Source organism: Calliphora vicina, chromosome 1, assembly GCF_958450345.1.
Source record: "Calliphora vicina chromosome 1, idCalVici1.1, whole genome shotgun sequence".
Taxonomy (NCBI): Eukaryota; Metazoa; Arthropoda; class Insecta; order Diptera; family Calliphoridae; genus Calliphora; species Calliphora vicina.
In genome coordinates, this window is record NC_088780.1 from 6,717,175 (window position 1) to 6,734,237 (window position 17,063).

Below are 17,063 nucleotides of genomic sequence, written 5' to 3' on the forward strand. Positions count from 1 at the left end.
TATAAAACAGTTACATATGTTGCCATTAATTCCTCCTGTTTATTATTTAAGTTTTATTTGTTTTACTATTTTTAAAAATTTATTTAAAAAATGTATATTTTTAGAAATTTTTTAATTTAATGTAATTGCAAAAATTAGCCCCTAGCAACGAAGGGGAGGGGGATGGTCACGTCGGGATATAGTTTTTTAATTACTAAAAGATGTGACTTAACATTCATACCAACACTTTTCAGAAATTCCACCTTTTTCACATATAAACATTTTTTTGAAAAATTTTATTTTTACTGTTCGAACAATCGAACAGCGGAGCGAAATGGGTTAATATGAAAGGAACATATCTGTCATTTATATTCATTTAGTTATTGAACATTATAATGTAAATAACAAAGTTTTTTTTTTGTTTCGAAAATGTCTAATTTTGTACCAACAAAGCGTAATATGCGGGAAGTTTTGCTTTACTTCTTTAATATTAAATAAGTAAGAAAGTATGGTCGGTCAAGCCCGACCATATAATACCCTACACTAAGTAAAAGAGCAAAAACATTTTCCTTTTAAAATTTCAATAATTTATATTTTTGAGTGATTTTCGGATGTGGGCCTTATATGGGAGCTATTACCAATTGTGGACCGATCATTATGAAATTGGGTCGTGCGATTTATGTCTATATGAAAGTTAACTATTACTACGTTTATACGTAGCCTATTCGCAAATAAAAATTATTTGCAATTAACTAACTCACTGTTTATAAGTCGGAAAATTTATGTTTTTATGTGATGCCGGATGGTAAACTTTAATAAATTGGTAGTAATGATTTTGAACAAAATATGATAAATTTTTTATTTTTTAAATGCAAAAATTATAGAATCTAAAATTCATATTTGTCTCGAAATCCAATTAATGCAAAAACACAATGAAATATTTAAAAAAAGTCTTAATAAACTAAAAATGTTAAAACATATGGCAATGCTTAAAATCTTATTTGCAAATAGTGTCGTTAATCAGGAATTGTTTTCGTAAGTTAGCTATTCGCAAATAAAAAATTAATTCACTGTTTATGCGGCAAATTTTTCTAAATGCAATATTTTTATTTGCGAATAAGCCGTGCGTATAAACGTAGTATATGTTGAATTTTGGGTGTATACCAACATTTTTAAGCGATTTATGCACGTTAAAGTGATTTTCGGAAGCGGGTCTATATGGGAGCTATGACTAATTATGGACCGATCGTAACAAAATTTGGTGACATGACTTTTGTATATATAAAACTTATTTGGAACGGAATTTGTGGAGATACATTTTTAAATTAAACATATATGACCGATAAAGTCTAACTTCGGAAGGACATTTGTATGGGGGCTAGGTGAAATAATGGACTGATTTCAGTCAGTTTCAATAAGCTTGGTCCTAATAACGAAAAAATAATATGTACCAAATTTGATCGAAATATCTTCAAAATTGCGACCTGTACTCTGCGCACAAGGTTTACATGGCCAGCCAGCCAGACGGACGGACTTCGTTTATTCGACTCAGAAAGTGATTCTAAGTCGACCGGTATAATTTAAGGTGGGTGTTAGACTAATATTTTTGGGCGTTTCAAACATCTGCACAAACGCAACCCCACTATGGTGGTGTAGGGTATAAAAAGTGCCTCTGAAGCAGACCGATTGCTCAACAAAGCTTTGGTGAATGTGTTAAATCGGTTAAAAAATCTAATGGAAATTGAAGCCATTCCAATAGATTCAGTTTATCTCTTTATAATAAATTTGTATTGGATTTTTTTTATTTGTATCCAATCACATTTTAAAACCAAAGAATTTTTTTAGATTTTTAACGAAGTCTTCTTAAAATTGAATAATTTGTTTTAGGCGGGAATTCCCGGGAAATTTCAAAATGAATCCCGATTTCCCGGGAAATGAAAAAGAAAAACTCTAGTTGCAATACTTGTTAAAAACTATTTAGATGGTTTGTGCGGAGTGGTGATTTTGACATGGAAGACAAAGATCGTTCAGGCCAGCCAAAAAAGTTTGAAGACCAAGTATTCGAGGCATTACTCCATGAAGATTGTAGTAAAACTCAACAAGAGCTTGCAATATCATTGGGAGCTACTCAAGCAGCAATTTCAAAACATTTGCGAGCTGCACGATTAATCCACACACAGATAAAACAGATTCATGAGAGCAACCGAATTTCTTGCCAATTGAATGATACTACCTTAGTGACCAAATTTTATAATTGTGGCTAAACAATTTTTTAAAAGAGTTACAAAAGTTTGGTAGCTTCAACTGAAATTCTTTTTATCAACTTGTTTTCTGTTGATAGACCAAAAAATTCGCTGTGTGCAACCGAATCATACAATTGGCAATTCTCTGTGTACGAAATGAAACCGAAAGACCTTGAAAGACGATTTTGCATGTCCGAAATGCAGCTTGTCTTTTATGAGTTACTGAAATCTGGCCAGACCATCACAGGGACCCTATACCGAACGTAACCATTCCCGGCACGAGAAATCCCGGGAATTCCGCAAAATTTTCAATCCCAAAATCCCGGGAAATTGTGCGAGAATTCTCGGGAATTATTTTCCTTTCTTTTATGTAATGTTTTTTGAACTTGACTTTCTCTAAAATATGCTTAAAGCTCCAAAACAAAAAAAAGAGAAAAAAATTTAAACCAAATAGACCAATAACAAGTACATTATTCGTGAATTTTCACGGCTGTCACAGAATTTTATCGATCGAAAGTAGAATTATTTTAGTATTTAGCTTTTTCACAAAAAGTAACACTAAAAATTTTTGGAATAAAACCACCTTCCGTGAAATTTAATATTGTTTAATATTACTGGGTTTTCTTCTCGTTTTAATTAACATCATTACTTAATTTTTGATTGCCAATTCAAAATTTAAAAAAAAAATAATTATTTTTTGCGAATTAACGGAATTAATTGGAATCTAACGAAGGTAGAACAAAATCTAATGGAAATTGAAGCCATTCCAATAGATTCAGTTTATCTCTTTATAATAAATTTGTATTGGATTTTTTTTATTTGTATCCAATCACATTTTAAAACCAAAGAATTTTTTTAGATTTTTAACGAAGTCTTCTTAAAATTGAATAATTTGTTTTAGGCGGGAATTCCCGGGAAATTTCAAAATGAATCCCGATTTCCCGGGAAATGAAAAAGAAAAACTCTAGTTGCAATACTTGTTAAAAACTATTTAGAATGATGTGTTTGGGAAGATTTAATTCACTCACCTTATAGTCCAGACCTTGTCCCTTCCAACTAATATTTGTTTCGGTCGATGCAGAACGCTTTCTCTGGGATACGCTTCACTTTGGTACAGAGTATACGAAATTGGCTGGATTCGTTCTTGACCTCAAAAGATGAGCAGTTCTTTTGGCTCGGAATCCATATGTTGCCAGAAAGATACGAAAAGATCATAGCTAACAATGACCAATACTCTAAATAAATTTATATTGTATAAATTTCAAAATAAAACCTAAAAATTTAAAAAATCCCACATTTTGAAGTCATATACCCAATACACCCATAGGTTTTTTAAGCTCTTCAGCAAGCTGATTGCAACTTAATATTTTGAACATTTTAAAACGGAAAATCAAAAACTAATAAAAATAACTCCTTCAAACAACTGACAATAAACCAAAATAGCAAAAAACAACAATAATAACAAAATAAATACATTAACTACAAATATTATAAATTAAAACAATAAAAATAAATAAAAACAATGACGACATTGGCAACTGAGATACAATTAAATTATTTCTGTTTTTTATTATTTCATTAGCAAGTAATAATTTTTTTTTGTTCTACAACAATTCTTCTAACAATTACTAATATTAAATATTAAGTAAGAACGAGTAGTAGTAGTAAGTAGTAGCATTGTAGTTAATTCAATGCTGATAAGCTCATTGCAAAACCAACTCTATATTAATTTATTACAATAAATAGAGGAAAAAATTAACATGTGTTTAATTTTTTTAATAACTGCTTAAATGTATTTCTCTAAGATATTGACATATTTTTATTATTATTTTTTGTTCAATACTTTCAGTGTTCAAACGGCATGACATTTCCATACACCAATCACCAACACCAAATATAGGATTTTCAAAGGTGAGTCATAAAAATTATTTTCCTAAAATATTGTTAAATTTAAATTTAAATATATAAAAATAACCAAAAAACTAATGTGCCACTTTTGTTTAGAAAAAAAAAAAACATGAAAATAAACTACCGCACTTGATTTGGTGGCAAACATGCATGCATGAATGAATGAATGTTTGAATGTATGGAATATTGTGGCATGTTTGTAAAAATGTTGGTATTAATGTTGATGTTTATGTTTTTTGGTCATAAGTTACTTTTTAACTGGTAGTAAAGCCAACTACCAACCAACCCAGGCCACCATATGCTGCTGTTCCTGCCGCCACCGCCACTACTAGTCTACTCTAAATAACTTATGTTTAACAAAAAAAAACACATGAACTTTGCTGCCTTTAAAAAATGATTTAAAGTCGAAAGATTTTTGCTTTTTTTCCAAAATTCTTAATGGGGGAGTTTAGAGGTGATTGAAATTTTCGTGGCTGTTTTTGTCTACTTTGAGTTGTTTTATTGATGTATTTTTCATTTCAAACAAATGTTAAAAAACTTACTTAAAAAATATGTTTTTTTTTCTTAATTTTGGTTTACTAATGTTTCATTTATTTAAAGGATAGTTGTGGAGTTTAAATAAATGTCTTTAATATTTATGACTTTGCCAACAACATTTTAAAATACATAAGTAAAATTCAGTTTTGTTTGCAGTTCGTTTAGCTACTTAATCAAAGGAAATAGATCTCTCAAGATTTTAATGAAATTTTTGTTTATTTATTAAAAGCTGTTAATTTTTTTTAGTAACTGTCAAAAAAACTATAGAAAATGAACGAATGTTAACATACAAAATGTAAAAGTTAATGTACAATTATGATTAAATGAAAAAAATATTTATTTCTCAAAAATAGCAACAAAATTTTACTAATTAATTTTATGCATTAAACGTGGAAATAAATCTGTAATTTCTAAAGAAATTGCCCGATTTTAATAATACTTCACATGGCTATACGAGAGGTACTGTGGAGTTTCAATTTTGAATTTAAACCTTAAATAATGGCCCAAAATGGGCCATCTGGGGAATATGCAATATCAAAAATATTTTACTATTATGGAATCTACTTAATTTTTAATGCAAGAAAAGTTAAAAATATTAAAAGTTTAATCTAGTTTTTACTAATAGTACATTCAAATCTTTCCGGAGCAACAAATTTATTCATAAAAATATTTAAATTTAAGCAAGATTTCCATACGAAATTTGATTTTAAAATGTTGTTTATTTTCAATTTTTTAAATCGCTTCTGAGTCAAATTTGATATGAATTTAAAATAAACAAGTAAGAAAGTATAGTCGGTTAAGCCCGACCATACACAGAAAAAACTATTTCTTAAACCGTTTCAATTCAAATATTTGTCACATATTGAACTGGTTTCAATTATTTCATAATTAAATCAAGTATTCATTTGCTCAAAAACAAAATTTCTTGATATTTTCTATTGAATTTTGAGTTTTGAATTTGATTATTTTGACAATTGAATATACAATTTTCGTTATTGGTTGAATTTCAAATACAAAATTTATTGAATAGATAATTTTCGTAATTGAAAACACATTTTTGTTATTTTTTGTGTTTCAATTACGAAAATTATCTATTTAATAATTTTTGTATTTGAAATTCAACCAATAACGAAAATTGTATATTCAATTGTCAAAATAATCAAATTCAAAACTCAAAATTCAATAGAAAATATCAAGAAATTTTGTTTTTGAGCAAATGAATACTTGATTTAGTTATGAAATAATTGAAACCAGAGTTCAATATGGGATAAATGTTTGAATTGAAATATAATTTTTTCTGTGTATGATACTCTACATCGAGTACATCATTACAAACAGTTTTCTTTTAAAATGTATATGGGAGCTATGGCTAATTATGGGGACTAGGAGAAATGTAACCAAATTCAATAGGTTGTGCCAAATGTTGTCGAATTATCTTTGAAATTGCCACCTGAAGTTTGACTACAAGATTTAAATCAGGGATGTCCACTGCTAAAACTGTATTTGTGTTGGTGAGCGAAAGCGAACTCCGCTGAAAGAAAAGTTTGGTGAATTAAATAGAATATGTCAATATTATAAAGGCTGTATTTGTTAATAATAATCAAGTCAACAATCTAAATCAAATTGTCTGCGATATATTATCATAACTCATTAATTGATAATTTTCGGTAAATTTGTAAATTTGTAAATATGTAAAATATTTTGTTTTGCTTATTTTATTTTATTACGTTGTTTTGTTTAAAATCATTTCAAATCTAGAAAAATAGTTCACAGAAGTTAATTGAGGGAAATACCGAAACAACATTTCAATGATTTTCTAAAGTTAGAAATATATTAAAGAATCCTAATATTTTGTTCAGTGGTCATGAAAACAAATGAAGAAATAGCAACACCCGCTTAGCATGTACATTCGTCGCTGTCTCAGTGACTACTAAACAAAAGAAAATAAGAATATCTATGTGTGTTGTTATTCAGCGCGAAAGTACTATGACGGTCAGACGGGCGGACATCGCTTAATCGATTCAGAAAATACTACTGTGCAGATTGATATACTTTAAGGTGGATGTTGGGGCAGTATAAATAAATTACTTTTTCCATAAATATAAACTTCACATAAGCTTTCGATAATCTTGTGTTTTTCATTGATGAAAAGTGTTAACAAAAGAATTCTGAATTTATTTTTTGTTATTTTTCGTATCGGTTTTTGATTTACATACTTCATTTTCTTTCAGACAGCCTCAGCTCAAAAAAATTGATCCGGTAGTTTTCGAGATACTTATTTTGTTTGAAATTAATTTTGCCCTAAAAAGTAGCTCAAATTACAATAAAAAATAGCCAAGCATATAAAAAATCAAATTTTTAGCACAATAAGACACAATTTCCTAAACTTTGATTTTAATAGTTTCAAAATCAACAACAGAAAGACAATTTTCTGAATCCTGCCATTTTAAAATATACTTTTGTGCACTGCATTACCGACTACGGCATTACCAAACATACAAGAAAACTTTAAGGAGAAGCGATTTGTGTATTTGGATGCAATTAATGAGACTAAAGGAAAATTACAGATTTTCTCTTAAAAAATGTATAGTACAATTTTTAATAATTGAAAAAAAAAAAATATTCCAAAATCAAAGCAAACATGTTTTTAGTTGAATTTTTGAGTAAATATACATTTTTTATTATGCGATAAAATATTTACTTATAAATGTTTTTCAATGAAATTTTACATTTATATAAAATATTTTGTTCAAAAGTTTGGAGCCATATAATGACTAAATTCTGTACAAGTCAATTTTAAACACTCAAAATTTACTTCAAAGCTAATATAGACATTGAAATTATCATTTGTTTAATGTATATTTTATTTTTAGTCGTGTTTTAGTCCTTTAACGTTGTTTCTCAATTAAAAAAGATTTTAAAATCACTATTGCCAAAGAAAACTTATGTCACTAAAAAAAATTTCATCCCACCTCGGCCATCCATTTATTTTATTATCAATTTTAATGGAAATTTATTTGACGAGATTTCAACAGTTTTAAAAAATATTATAGTCATAGTAATTATGTATATGATTGGGGTAACCATAATATGGTAAAGTTATGATTCAGATTATTGTCGCAATCATATATCATCCCCTTAATATAACAATAGTGTATAAGTTTTCGAAATACATGGGGTCCAAATGACCCTGAACTTTTAAAATCACGAAAAACACAGTCATTTTGACCCCAGGGGGGTTAAGGGTTATTTTCCATTTTTGTACTGTTATTGTAAATACTACTTCATGTTATATTTTTCTTAAATTTCATCAAAATCGGTCAAAAAATATATAACATTTGGCTATCTTTCCATTAGAAATTCCAAATATTGAAAAATTTAAGGGTTAACGTTTTCCGATTTTAGGAAAACTTTCAGACTATATTTAAAATTACCTGGACTATAATATTCTGAACAGATTTTACTTAAAATTAATAACATTAAGGAAATTGGGCTCATTCGCCAAAATATGGCCAAAAAATTAGTTTTTCTAGAAAATCGCAAAATTTATATCGCAGGTACGGAAAAACTATAGGAGGTATTGACATATTTTTTTCACATTTTTATTCCCTAGTATGTTGTAAATAAATCCCCATGTGATGATTAAAAAATTCTGAAATTTGTTTAAAAAAAATGTTTAAAAATTTGAAATTAGAGTTTTGAAATTGTCGTTAAAAAAAATATTTTTATACCCTACACCACTATAGTGGGGAGGGTATAATGCATTTGTGCAGATGTTTGTAACGCCCAAAAATATTAGTCTAACATCCATATACCGATCGACTTAGAATCACTTTCTGAGCCGATTAAAGGATTCCGTCCGTCCGTCTGGTCGGCTGGCTGGCTGTCCATGTAAACCTTGTGCGCAGAGTAGAGGTCGCAATTTTGAAGATATTTCGATCAAATTTGGTACATATTATTTTTTCGGACCAAGGACCAAGCCTATTGAAACTGGCTGAAATCGGTCCATTATTTCACCTAGCCCCCATACAAATGTTCTTCCGGAATTGGACTTTATCGGTCATAAATATTTAATTTATAAATGTATATCCACAAATTCCGCTCCAAATAAGTTTTATATACACAAAATTCATGTCACCAAATTTTGTTACGATCGGTCCATAATTAGTCATAGCTACCATATAGACCGGCTTCCGAAAATCACTTTAACGTGCATAAATCGATTAAAAATGTTGGTATACACACAAAATTCAACATAGTTAACTTTAATATAGACATAAATCACACGACCTAATTTCATGGTGATCGGTCCATAATTGGTCATAGCCCCCATATAAGGACCACTTCCAAAAATCACTAAAAAATATAAATTATTGAAATTTTAAAAGAAAAATGTTTTTGCTCTTTTACTTAGTGTAGGGTATTATATGGTCGGGCTTGACCGATCATACTTTCTTACTTGTTTTTTGGTTGTACCTGCGAATAGGTTAACTGCATCCTATGAAGATAAAAACTCATATACAAGTAATTATGGATATATTTTAAGTATGAATAAACTTTTGTTTTAATATTTCTCAAAATATGTTAATTTAGTTCCTACATTTCTTGTTCTAGTGGCCTGAGACACGTTAATCGCCTGGCGATTTTTTAATAACTTTAACATTTTTTAACCAATTTTTAAATTGCAAAAGTAGTTACTTACACGCAGAAAAAAATATAATTGGGCATGGTTACTGTAACCATTTAAATAGTGTTACAAGATTTTTAACAATATTATAGTCACAGTAACCATTTACATGATTGTGGTAACCATAATATGGTTAATTTATGATTCACATGATTGTATCAACCATATATATGGTTACAGTAAACAAATATATGTTTGTGGCAAATTAACCATATTATGGTTACCACAATCATGTAAATGGTGACTGTGACTATAATATAGTTAAAAAACTTGTAACAATATTGAAATGGTTACAGTAACAATGCCCAACTATATTTTTTCTCTGCGTGTAATAGCAAAATTTTTAAAAAAGAACTGAAAAAATGAATTTTTTCCCTTGTAAATGCACCTTAAAACTAAATCGAAAGGCAGGTTGCCCTTCTTAGAATAAGCTAAAAATATTTTTGGTAGTAATTTAGGTCATTACGAAAGTTTTCAGGGGGTACCGTGTCAACATTTCAAAAACTTGAATTCTAAGGGACACTCTAATGCTTATATGTACATTATTGTTTTATTGAGGGTACGATATACTATATCATAATATGTCGTTCTTAAATTAAGAAATCCATAAGCCGAGAACAACTTAATGCTTCATAAAAAAATGGTTGTCACAAACATATACTTATTTTCTGCAATTATATATATGACTGCTACAATCATGTGAATCTTAACTTTACCATATTATGGTTACCACAATCATATACATAATTACTATGACTATAATGTTGTTCAAAAGCTTGTAAACATGTTGAAATGGTTACACACACAGAAATCAGATTCATAATAGCAACCGAATTTGTTGCCAATCGAATAATTCGGTTGCACGCATAGAATTTTTCGGTTCTATCAACAGAAAGTCAGTTGTTAAATAAGAATTTCGGTTGAAGCAACTAAGCTTTTGTTACCTCTTCTAAAGTTTTGTAACCACAACTGTAAAATTCGGTCACTAAGGTAGAATCATTCGATTAGCAACAAATTCGGTTGCTATAACGAATCTGTTTTCTCTGTGCAGTAATATATTTGTTCTCAGGGTGTAGTGAGCTGGTTAGATTACAACAGAGAAAAAAATAAATAACGTGTTATTATTTCCATGTTCTCTTTATGCCGATCACTGATATGGCTGAGGTACGTTTGAATCAAACACATTTGTATTGCCCTATACAATATCCTGCAATGAATTTGATTATCACAATGAAAAGTTTTTTTTAGTGTAAAAGTTAAAATTGTCTTCTGAACCATTGATTACCATTTATTTTTCATTTGGTCTTAGTGTCAAAAATTAGCTAACAAAATTTTAGTATTTAAAAAACCCCTAACATTCCTTTTTTTCTATAAAATTTGTGTTAAATTGATTGCAAAAAATCCAAGCAAATTCCAACTATATCCCTGGCTATTAAAAAAAACGGATTAAATTTACTTAAGTGTATATGACGGTTACAAGATTTACCACCATTAGTAGTAACTTAACATTCATTAGTATGAATTAAATGTTTGAACCTTCACTTTGGCTTTTCAATATTTATTTTTTTTATTTTTATTTTTTTATTTTTAAAACCAACATGTACTATATGTAAAATATCTTGTTTGTTTAATGTTTGTTTGTATATTTCTTTTAAATTCAAAACTTTGATTAGAATGGTTTTAGAATTTAGTTGGAATTGGCCTTCAAATAAGAAAAAAAATAACAAAATCTAATGTAACTATAGAAAATCCAATTTATTCTACTCACTTGTTGCAACATTATTTATATACCTACAAAGATTTTTGTTTGTTTAGAGTTACATTCTGTAGGTGACTTCTATATATTTTTTTGAAATTTATTTATTTTGTTTTTCTTTTTTTGATATTTTCATTTACCATATAAATGACAATCATTCTTAAGAAACCGTAACAACTCTATTAACTTGAGAGTAGAATATTTTTGTTGTTGTTTTCGTTTTGCGTTGACATTTACATATCATAGTTCCAAGGAAGTATCAGTAGCAGCAGCACCTACAGAGCAACAGCACTCATAATACAGGCTTTTATTTATACATTTCATTTACTGTACCACTCACTCACTCACTAAGCTGGAGCAGGAGCAGCTGACTGACTGACTGAATACTAACGATTCGAAAACATAAAGAAAAGGAAAAATCGAAATTGACTATTACTAGACCTTGACGTTCGACCAAGATTAATCAATACCATTTACTCGTGACTATAAGTAAAAAAATAAAAGTCCTAAAAAACCCACAAAAAAAATTCAATTTGACTTATTTAGTATAAAAATTCATTCAAAACTATGCATATATGTATGAATGTTTGCTTGTGCTTATTTGTGTGTTTAGGAATGTCTCTGAAATAGTTCTTGGAACACTTGCCACTAGTGCTGTTGGAATTAAATGTAAATACATAGTAGAGTTTTGACACAATTTGGCTTTTTGTTTGTTGTTTTGTATTATTTCTTTGAAAGTTTGAAAAAATTTGATTAAAATAACTTCATTTTAACTTGTTTATGTTTTCTTTCATTTGTTTTATTTTATCATCGTTTTAGGCTTTATCTGGATTTTTAATGATGCTTACCCAGAATGGTAAATTGCTGTATATATCTGATAATGCGGCGGAGTATTTGGGACATTCAATGGTAAGTGTGAAGAAAATTTTAATCATTTCAATGGCTAGTGAATTTGTTGTAAACCGTCATTTTCGGTTCTAGTAATGGAACAATATTTGTTATATATTGTTACGTTTTTACCTTTTAAAAATGGTAGTTTATTTCTATTAAGAGTGAATTTCCATCTTTTTTGCTGTTATTATAAATACTAGACTTCATATAATATTTTTCTTAAGTTTCATCAAAATCGGTCCAAAAATATATAACATTTTGCTATATTTCCATTATAAATTCCATATATTGAAAAATATTGACATTTGACCTTCAGGATTTAAGTTTCAACGTTTTCCAATTTTAGTAAAACTTTCAGATTATTTTTAGAATTATCTGGATATTATTCTGAATAGGTTCTACTTAAAATTCATAACAGTAAGGAAATTGAGCTCATTCGCCAAAATATGGCCAAATAATTGGTTTTTCTCGAAAATTGCTAAATTTAAATCGCACGGAAAAACTATATAATATAATAATAAATCCCAAATGAAATGAGCAAAAAAAATTATTTATTTAAAAAAAAAGTTATGAACGGTTAAAAATAAATTTTTTGATTTTTTTTTTTGAGTTTTTATATGAAAGTAATAGTACTATAGTACCACTAACTCACATATTTTCAGACCGATTTCAAAATTTTAAACAATTATGGAGAGCTATCGAATTAGTCTTTTATAAATGTCTGCATATTTCATGAAATTATGTAAGTTTTTATAAAAAGTTTCTCATTTTTTATTTTTTTTGTAATTTTTCGAATTCAACAATAGTTATTTTAATTTTTTTTTTATAAAAACCTATTTTTTTTGCACAGTGTTTTAAAGATAATTTTATATAGACAAAATGAGACCTTACTTGTTAAAATCGGTTTATATTTGCAAAAGTTATTAAACTTTTTCGATAAAATTTACCTTGTAAATTAAAAATTGTAAGACAAATTTTTTTTACACTTTTGTTTTTGTTTTTTTTTTTATTCATATGCGTTGAAGGAGAAAATACTATAAAAGGTGTTAATAAAAAGTTGAATAACTTTTACAATTTTCATCCGATTAAAAAAATGAAAACTCAGTTTTATTAAGAACTAAATTTACTTTATATATATTTATAAATTTTTATAAGATATCATAGCAAAATAAGCAATGAAAAGCAACTAAAATCAAAAAATGTTGATATTTTTTTTTTTAAATTTCTGAGTTGCTCAACATTTTTGCATGCAATTTGTTTATAGACACAAAAAGGCAGCTAATTTTCATATATCTTTTAGATAATAAGTCAAACGTTAATTCTATGTTAATACTAGATCGGCGGCAAACGGCGCCAATAATTAAAATCCTAGTCAAAGTTGCGTACACCCAGAGAAAAAATGAACACTTCCGTGTACGATTTGAAACCATACGGTGTCAATAGTGTATTAACCTCGTATGTGCACAAATTGTACACGAAAGGTGTCAATTTGACAACGAAAAAATGACACCATTCAGTTGCACTGCTTCCACAGGTCATCATTCTAAAAAATAAAACAAATACTTATTGTATTCTACATTGCTGATAATTAAATATATAGCAATACTTTCCTTTTAAATGTACAAAAACTGTATGTTTATTGTTTCCAGGAATTTTTGGAGTTGTATGTCGTCAGTGGATTCGGTGATCTTCTCATTTCTTGCACTGCCTGGATCTTCATCTGCATCAACACAAATTCACTATTAAACACAATTACACTTTCTTTTATACATATTTTCATTTTTAAATATTTTCACTTTTTTAATGTAAATAAAATTTAAAACTCACTTATAAAAACAAAGCAGAGCAAAAAGTTTCGCCGAAACACTTTGACAATAACTTGTCAGCAACTCACGTTGAGATGCGTCGGCGTTGAATTTAACAATATTGCGTTGTCGATTCGTACAAATTGTAAACGTACGGTGCCAAAATGACACCAACCGTTGCAGATTTTGCAACGTCATTTTTCCCTCAGTGTAGGTAAGCCAAAAAACATTATATATTTTAAATGAATAAATTTCAAATCTGCTAACAATATATGCGAAACTCATTCCAAAGCTAGAATCTGGACAAGATACCCTTTACAACAAGGTATAACAATCCTAAAAAAATAATTATAAATATTAAAAATACGCCACCATATTCAAGGTGCAATTTTAACTCATTAAATCTTTAAAGTCGAAAGTAGTGTGTTCTGTCGCCATTTTTGAATACTTCTGTGGACAAAATAATTATAATTTCTGCAAATAATTATTGCTTGACATCTTAACTTTACGATATAACTAGTTTTATGGTTAATCAATCATTCAATCATTTGCAAAAATCAATTATGAGATGCATTCACCTTATATAATCCACTGTGCAGTGATATAGAAAATAGAGGGAAATAAATATATAACTTCTAAACGTTAAGTCCGATTTGAATGAAATTTCACATGCTGAAAGAGAAGTGTTGTCGAGTTTAAGTTTTGAATTTAGAACTTAGAAGAGCACTACCTCGTCGTAGCTATCAATTAAAAATTACATTTTTGGGATTTTTCCAAAAATTTTGGGGAATTGGGGGATCCCTGATACAAATTTCAAAATTTGTTTTTATTTTTCCATTTTCAATAGAAAATTCTATACAACTGTAGAATTTCATTCAAAAATATTCATAAATAAAAATTAAATTTCAATTTGAAGAAATGTACTTTTTTCCCAAAAAACTAGCGAAACTATACTTAACTCAGTCACTATTTTTAAACAATTCTTTTTTGATTTAACAAATACATTTGTTGTTAGTCCAACAAAGGAAAAATGGAGACAATCGGGAAATATTCGGTCTCACTGTTATCAAAAAACTGGAGCAGGATGGGTAAATTTTGAAAATTTAATTTTAAATTGCGAATATCTCCTAAACTATAAGAGATAATTGTTTGGCTATGACGAGGTTTTTTGTAATGCTTGATTAGTAGATTCTATATGCGTATTTTTGTTTTGAAATCTGAATGCAAACGAAAAAATATGATCGTTTTAAAAATTTAACATAACCGAGGTGTCCTACTTTGGGGACCCCTGGCCGTGTCCCTGGTGGGCCCATGAGATCAACATTCCAAACTTAAACTCGACAATACTTCCTCTTTGCGCATGTCATATTTCATTACAGATTTATCCCCCTCTTTTTTTTCTATTCCACTGTGTAGCGTCTATTCATCTTCTAGTAGTTTCATGAATAATCTAGCGGATAAAACTAGAATGTTTTATTTCTATAACTTTTAGCAGCTTTAATGTTAATGTTAGCAGATTTAACAGTTAATGTTGTCATACTTATAAACAATGTTAATAAAAGCTTGTTATCAACATTGTTGATAAATATAAGTTTCGAGCACTGGAAATGTTTATAAACATGATGAATGTTGCTGGCAGTCGTTCAAGATCGTTAAATTCAAATCGTCAATGCAATTGCGTAACAATATTTATGAAAGCTCAAGTGCATTCTCTCTCTTATATAAGTGTCTTATGTCTTTTGATTTTACAGTCAAAAATTCCATCTATGACTCTCATGCTAAGATGTTTGCTAAGTATTTTATATTAAACAACAACTTTTCTTACTACTACAACATTTAATTTTGTATTAAGCATCAGTTGAAATGTCATTATTTCTTAATATTCCGTTTCTCTCAAAACGTCAAACAACTCTTTAGCGGTACCTTACAACACAAGATGGGAAATAATGTTGCGGACCATGCAAAAAAAACAAAAAAGAAATAGTAGTTAAACAAAATAACTAACAAACATATTGACACGCCTTAAGACAGCATTTAATTAAACTACACTATTATGTCATTGTTATGATAAATTTGCCCTAGAATAAATGTTTTTTTTTTGAAATGTTTAAAAAGAAATACGAAACATTCGACATGCAATAAATTAAACAAGAGCCAGAAAACTTCAATTAGTCTTAAAAATTAGAAAAAAAAAATAAAAGAACTAGAAATAAAAAGCAGACAGTTGAACACCACAAAAATGGGCTTTATGTCAAAATGTTTAACAAAATAGCAGATATGCAAGCAGAAATATTTTTTCTTAAGGTTTCTGTATCTTTGGCCGCTATAGATTATTTGAATATCATCAGCGTTTACATACATACGTGCATGTATTTATGTAAGTTGCTGCCGTCATATGAGTGAGTATGTTACATGTCTTTTATAGACAGTGTTTGCTAGTAATTTAAAGTACCAACAACAATAGCTGCAACACTTACATGTGGCAAATGCCGCAAATATTAGCCACCACCAAAAACGGGTGTTGGGTGTGTCGTTGTATGTCTATGGCCATTGCCAAAAGCCACATATCAAAGATTTATTGATAAGTTAAATATAAAACAGACAAAAATACAGAAAAGTTTGAAAGGGAGTTTTTTTTTTTTTTGTTTTGCTACTATTGACTGGCTGTTTGGTTTGTTTTGGTTTTTATTGCCCAGAATTAATTACAAAATCCAACAAAACTTCAATAAAATATTTATAATTTTGGTTTTGAACTTTAAACCAAAAAAAAATAAGTAAATGAACCCAGGGGTCAAATTAAAAAAAATAAAAGTTCAATTACTTAAAGCTTTTTAAAATAAATAAAAATATTTTGTTTTTTTTTTTTTCTTCACAGGAAGATCTTTTAATTCATGGTGATTCTGTTTACGACATCATTGACAAACAGGATCATTCTGCCATACAGGCTGAACTGAATCGCAATGTGCCGCCCCAACCGGGCCAACATATTAATTCAGCTGCGGCGGCAGCTGCTGCCATTTCAAATCTCGAGGGTGAACATCGCATGTTTTTGTGTCGCATGAATGTTAGTCGTAATGCACGCAGACAAATGCGTTTTGGTGATCAAAAGGTAAGTAAAATAAACTGAGAAATAATAATAAAAATTAAATATACAGTGTGATCAAACACTAAATCTCACTCTCTATAATTATTTATTTATTTCAAATGAAATCAAAACCCCCATGAATTAAACATGAATTGCAATTTATATTATTTTT

The 17,063-nt window shown here is 28.6% G+C and overlaps 1 protein-coding gene across 1 annotated transcript in view; it reads left to right on the forward strand.

Moving 5' to 3' along the window:
- dysf (dysfusion) overlaps positions 1-17,063 on the forward strand; it is a 78,844-nt gene that overhangs the window by 47,411 nt on the left and 14,370 nt on the right. Inside the window, exons 3-5 of the mRNA XM_065515663.1 lie at positions 4,072-4,133; positions 11,930-12,019; positions 16,682-16,915. Of these exons, the coding sequence (XP_065371735.1) occupies positions 4,072-4,133; positions 11,930-12,019; positions 16,682-16,915 (386 nt within the window). The remainder of the gene's footprint in view (positions 1-4,071; positions 4,134-11,929; positions 12,020-16,681; positions 16,916-17,063) is intronic.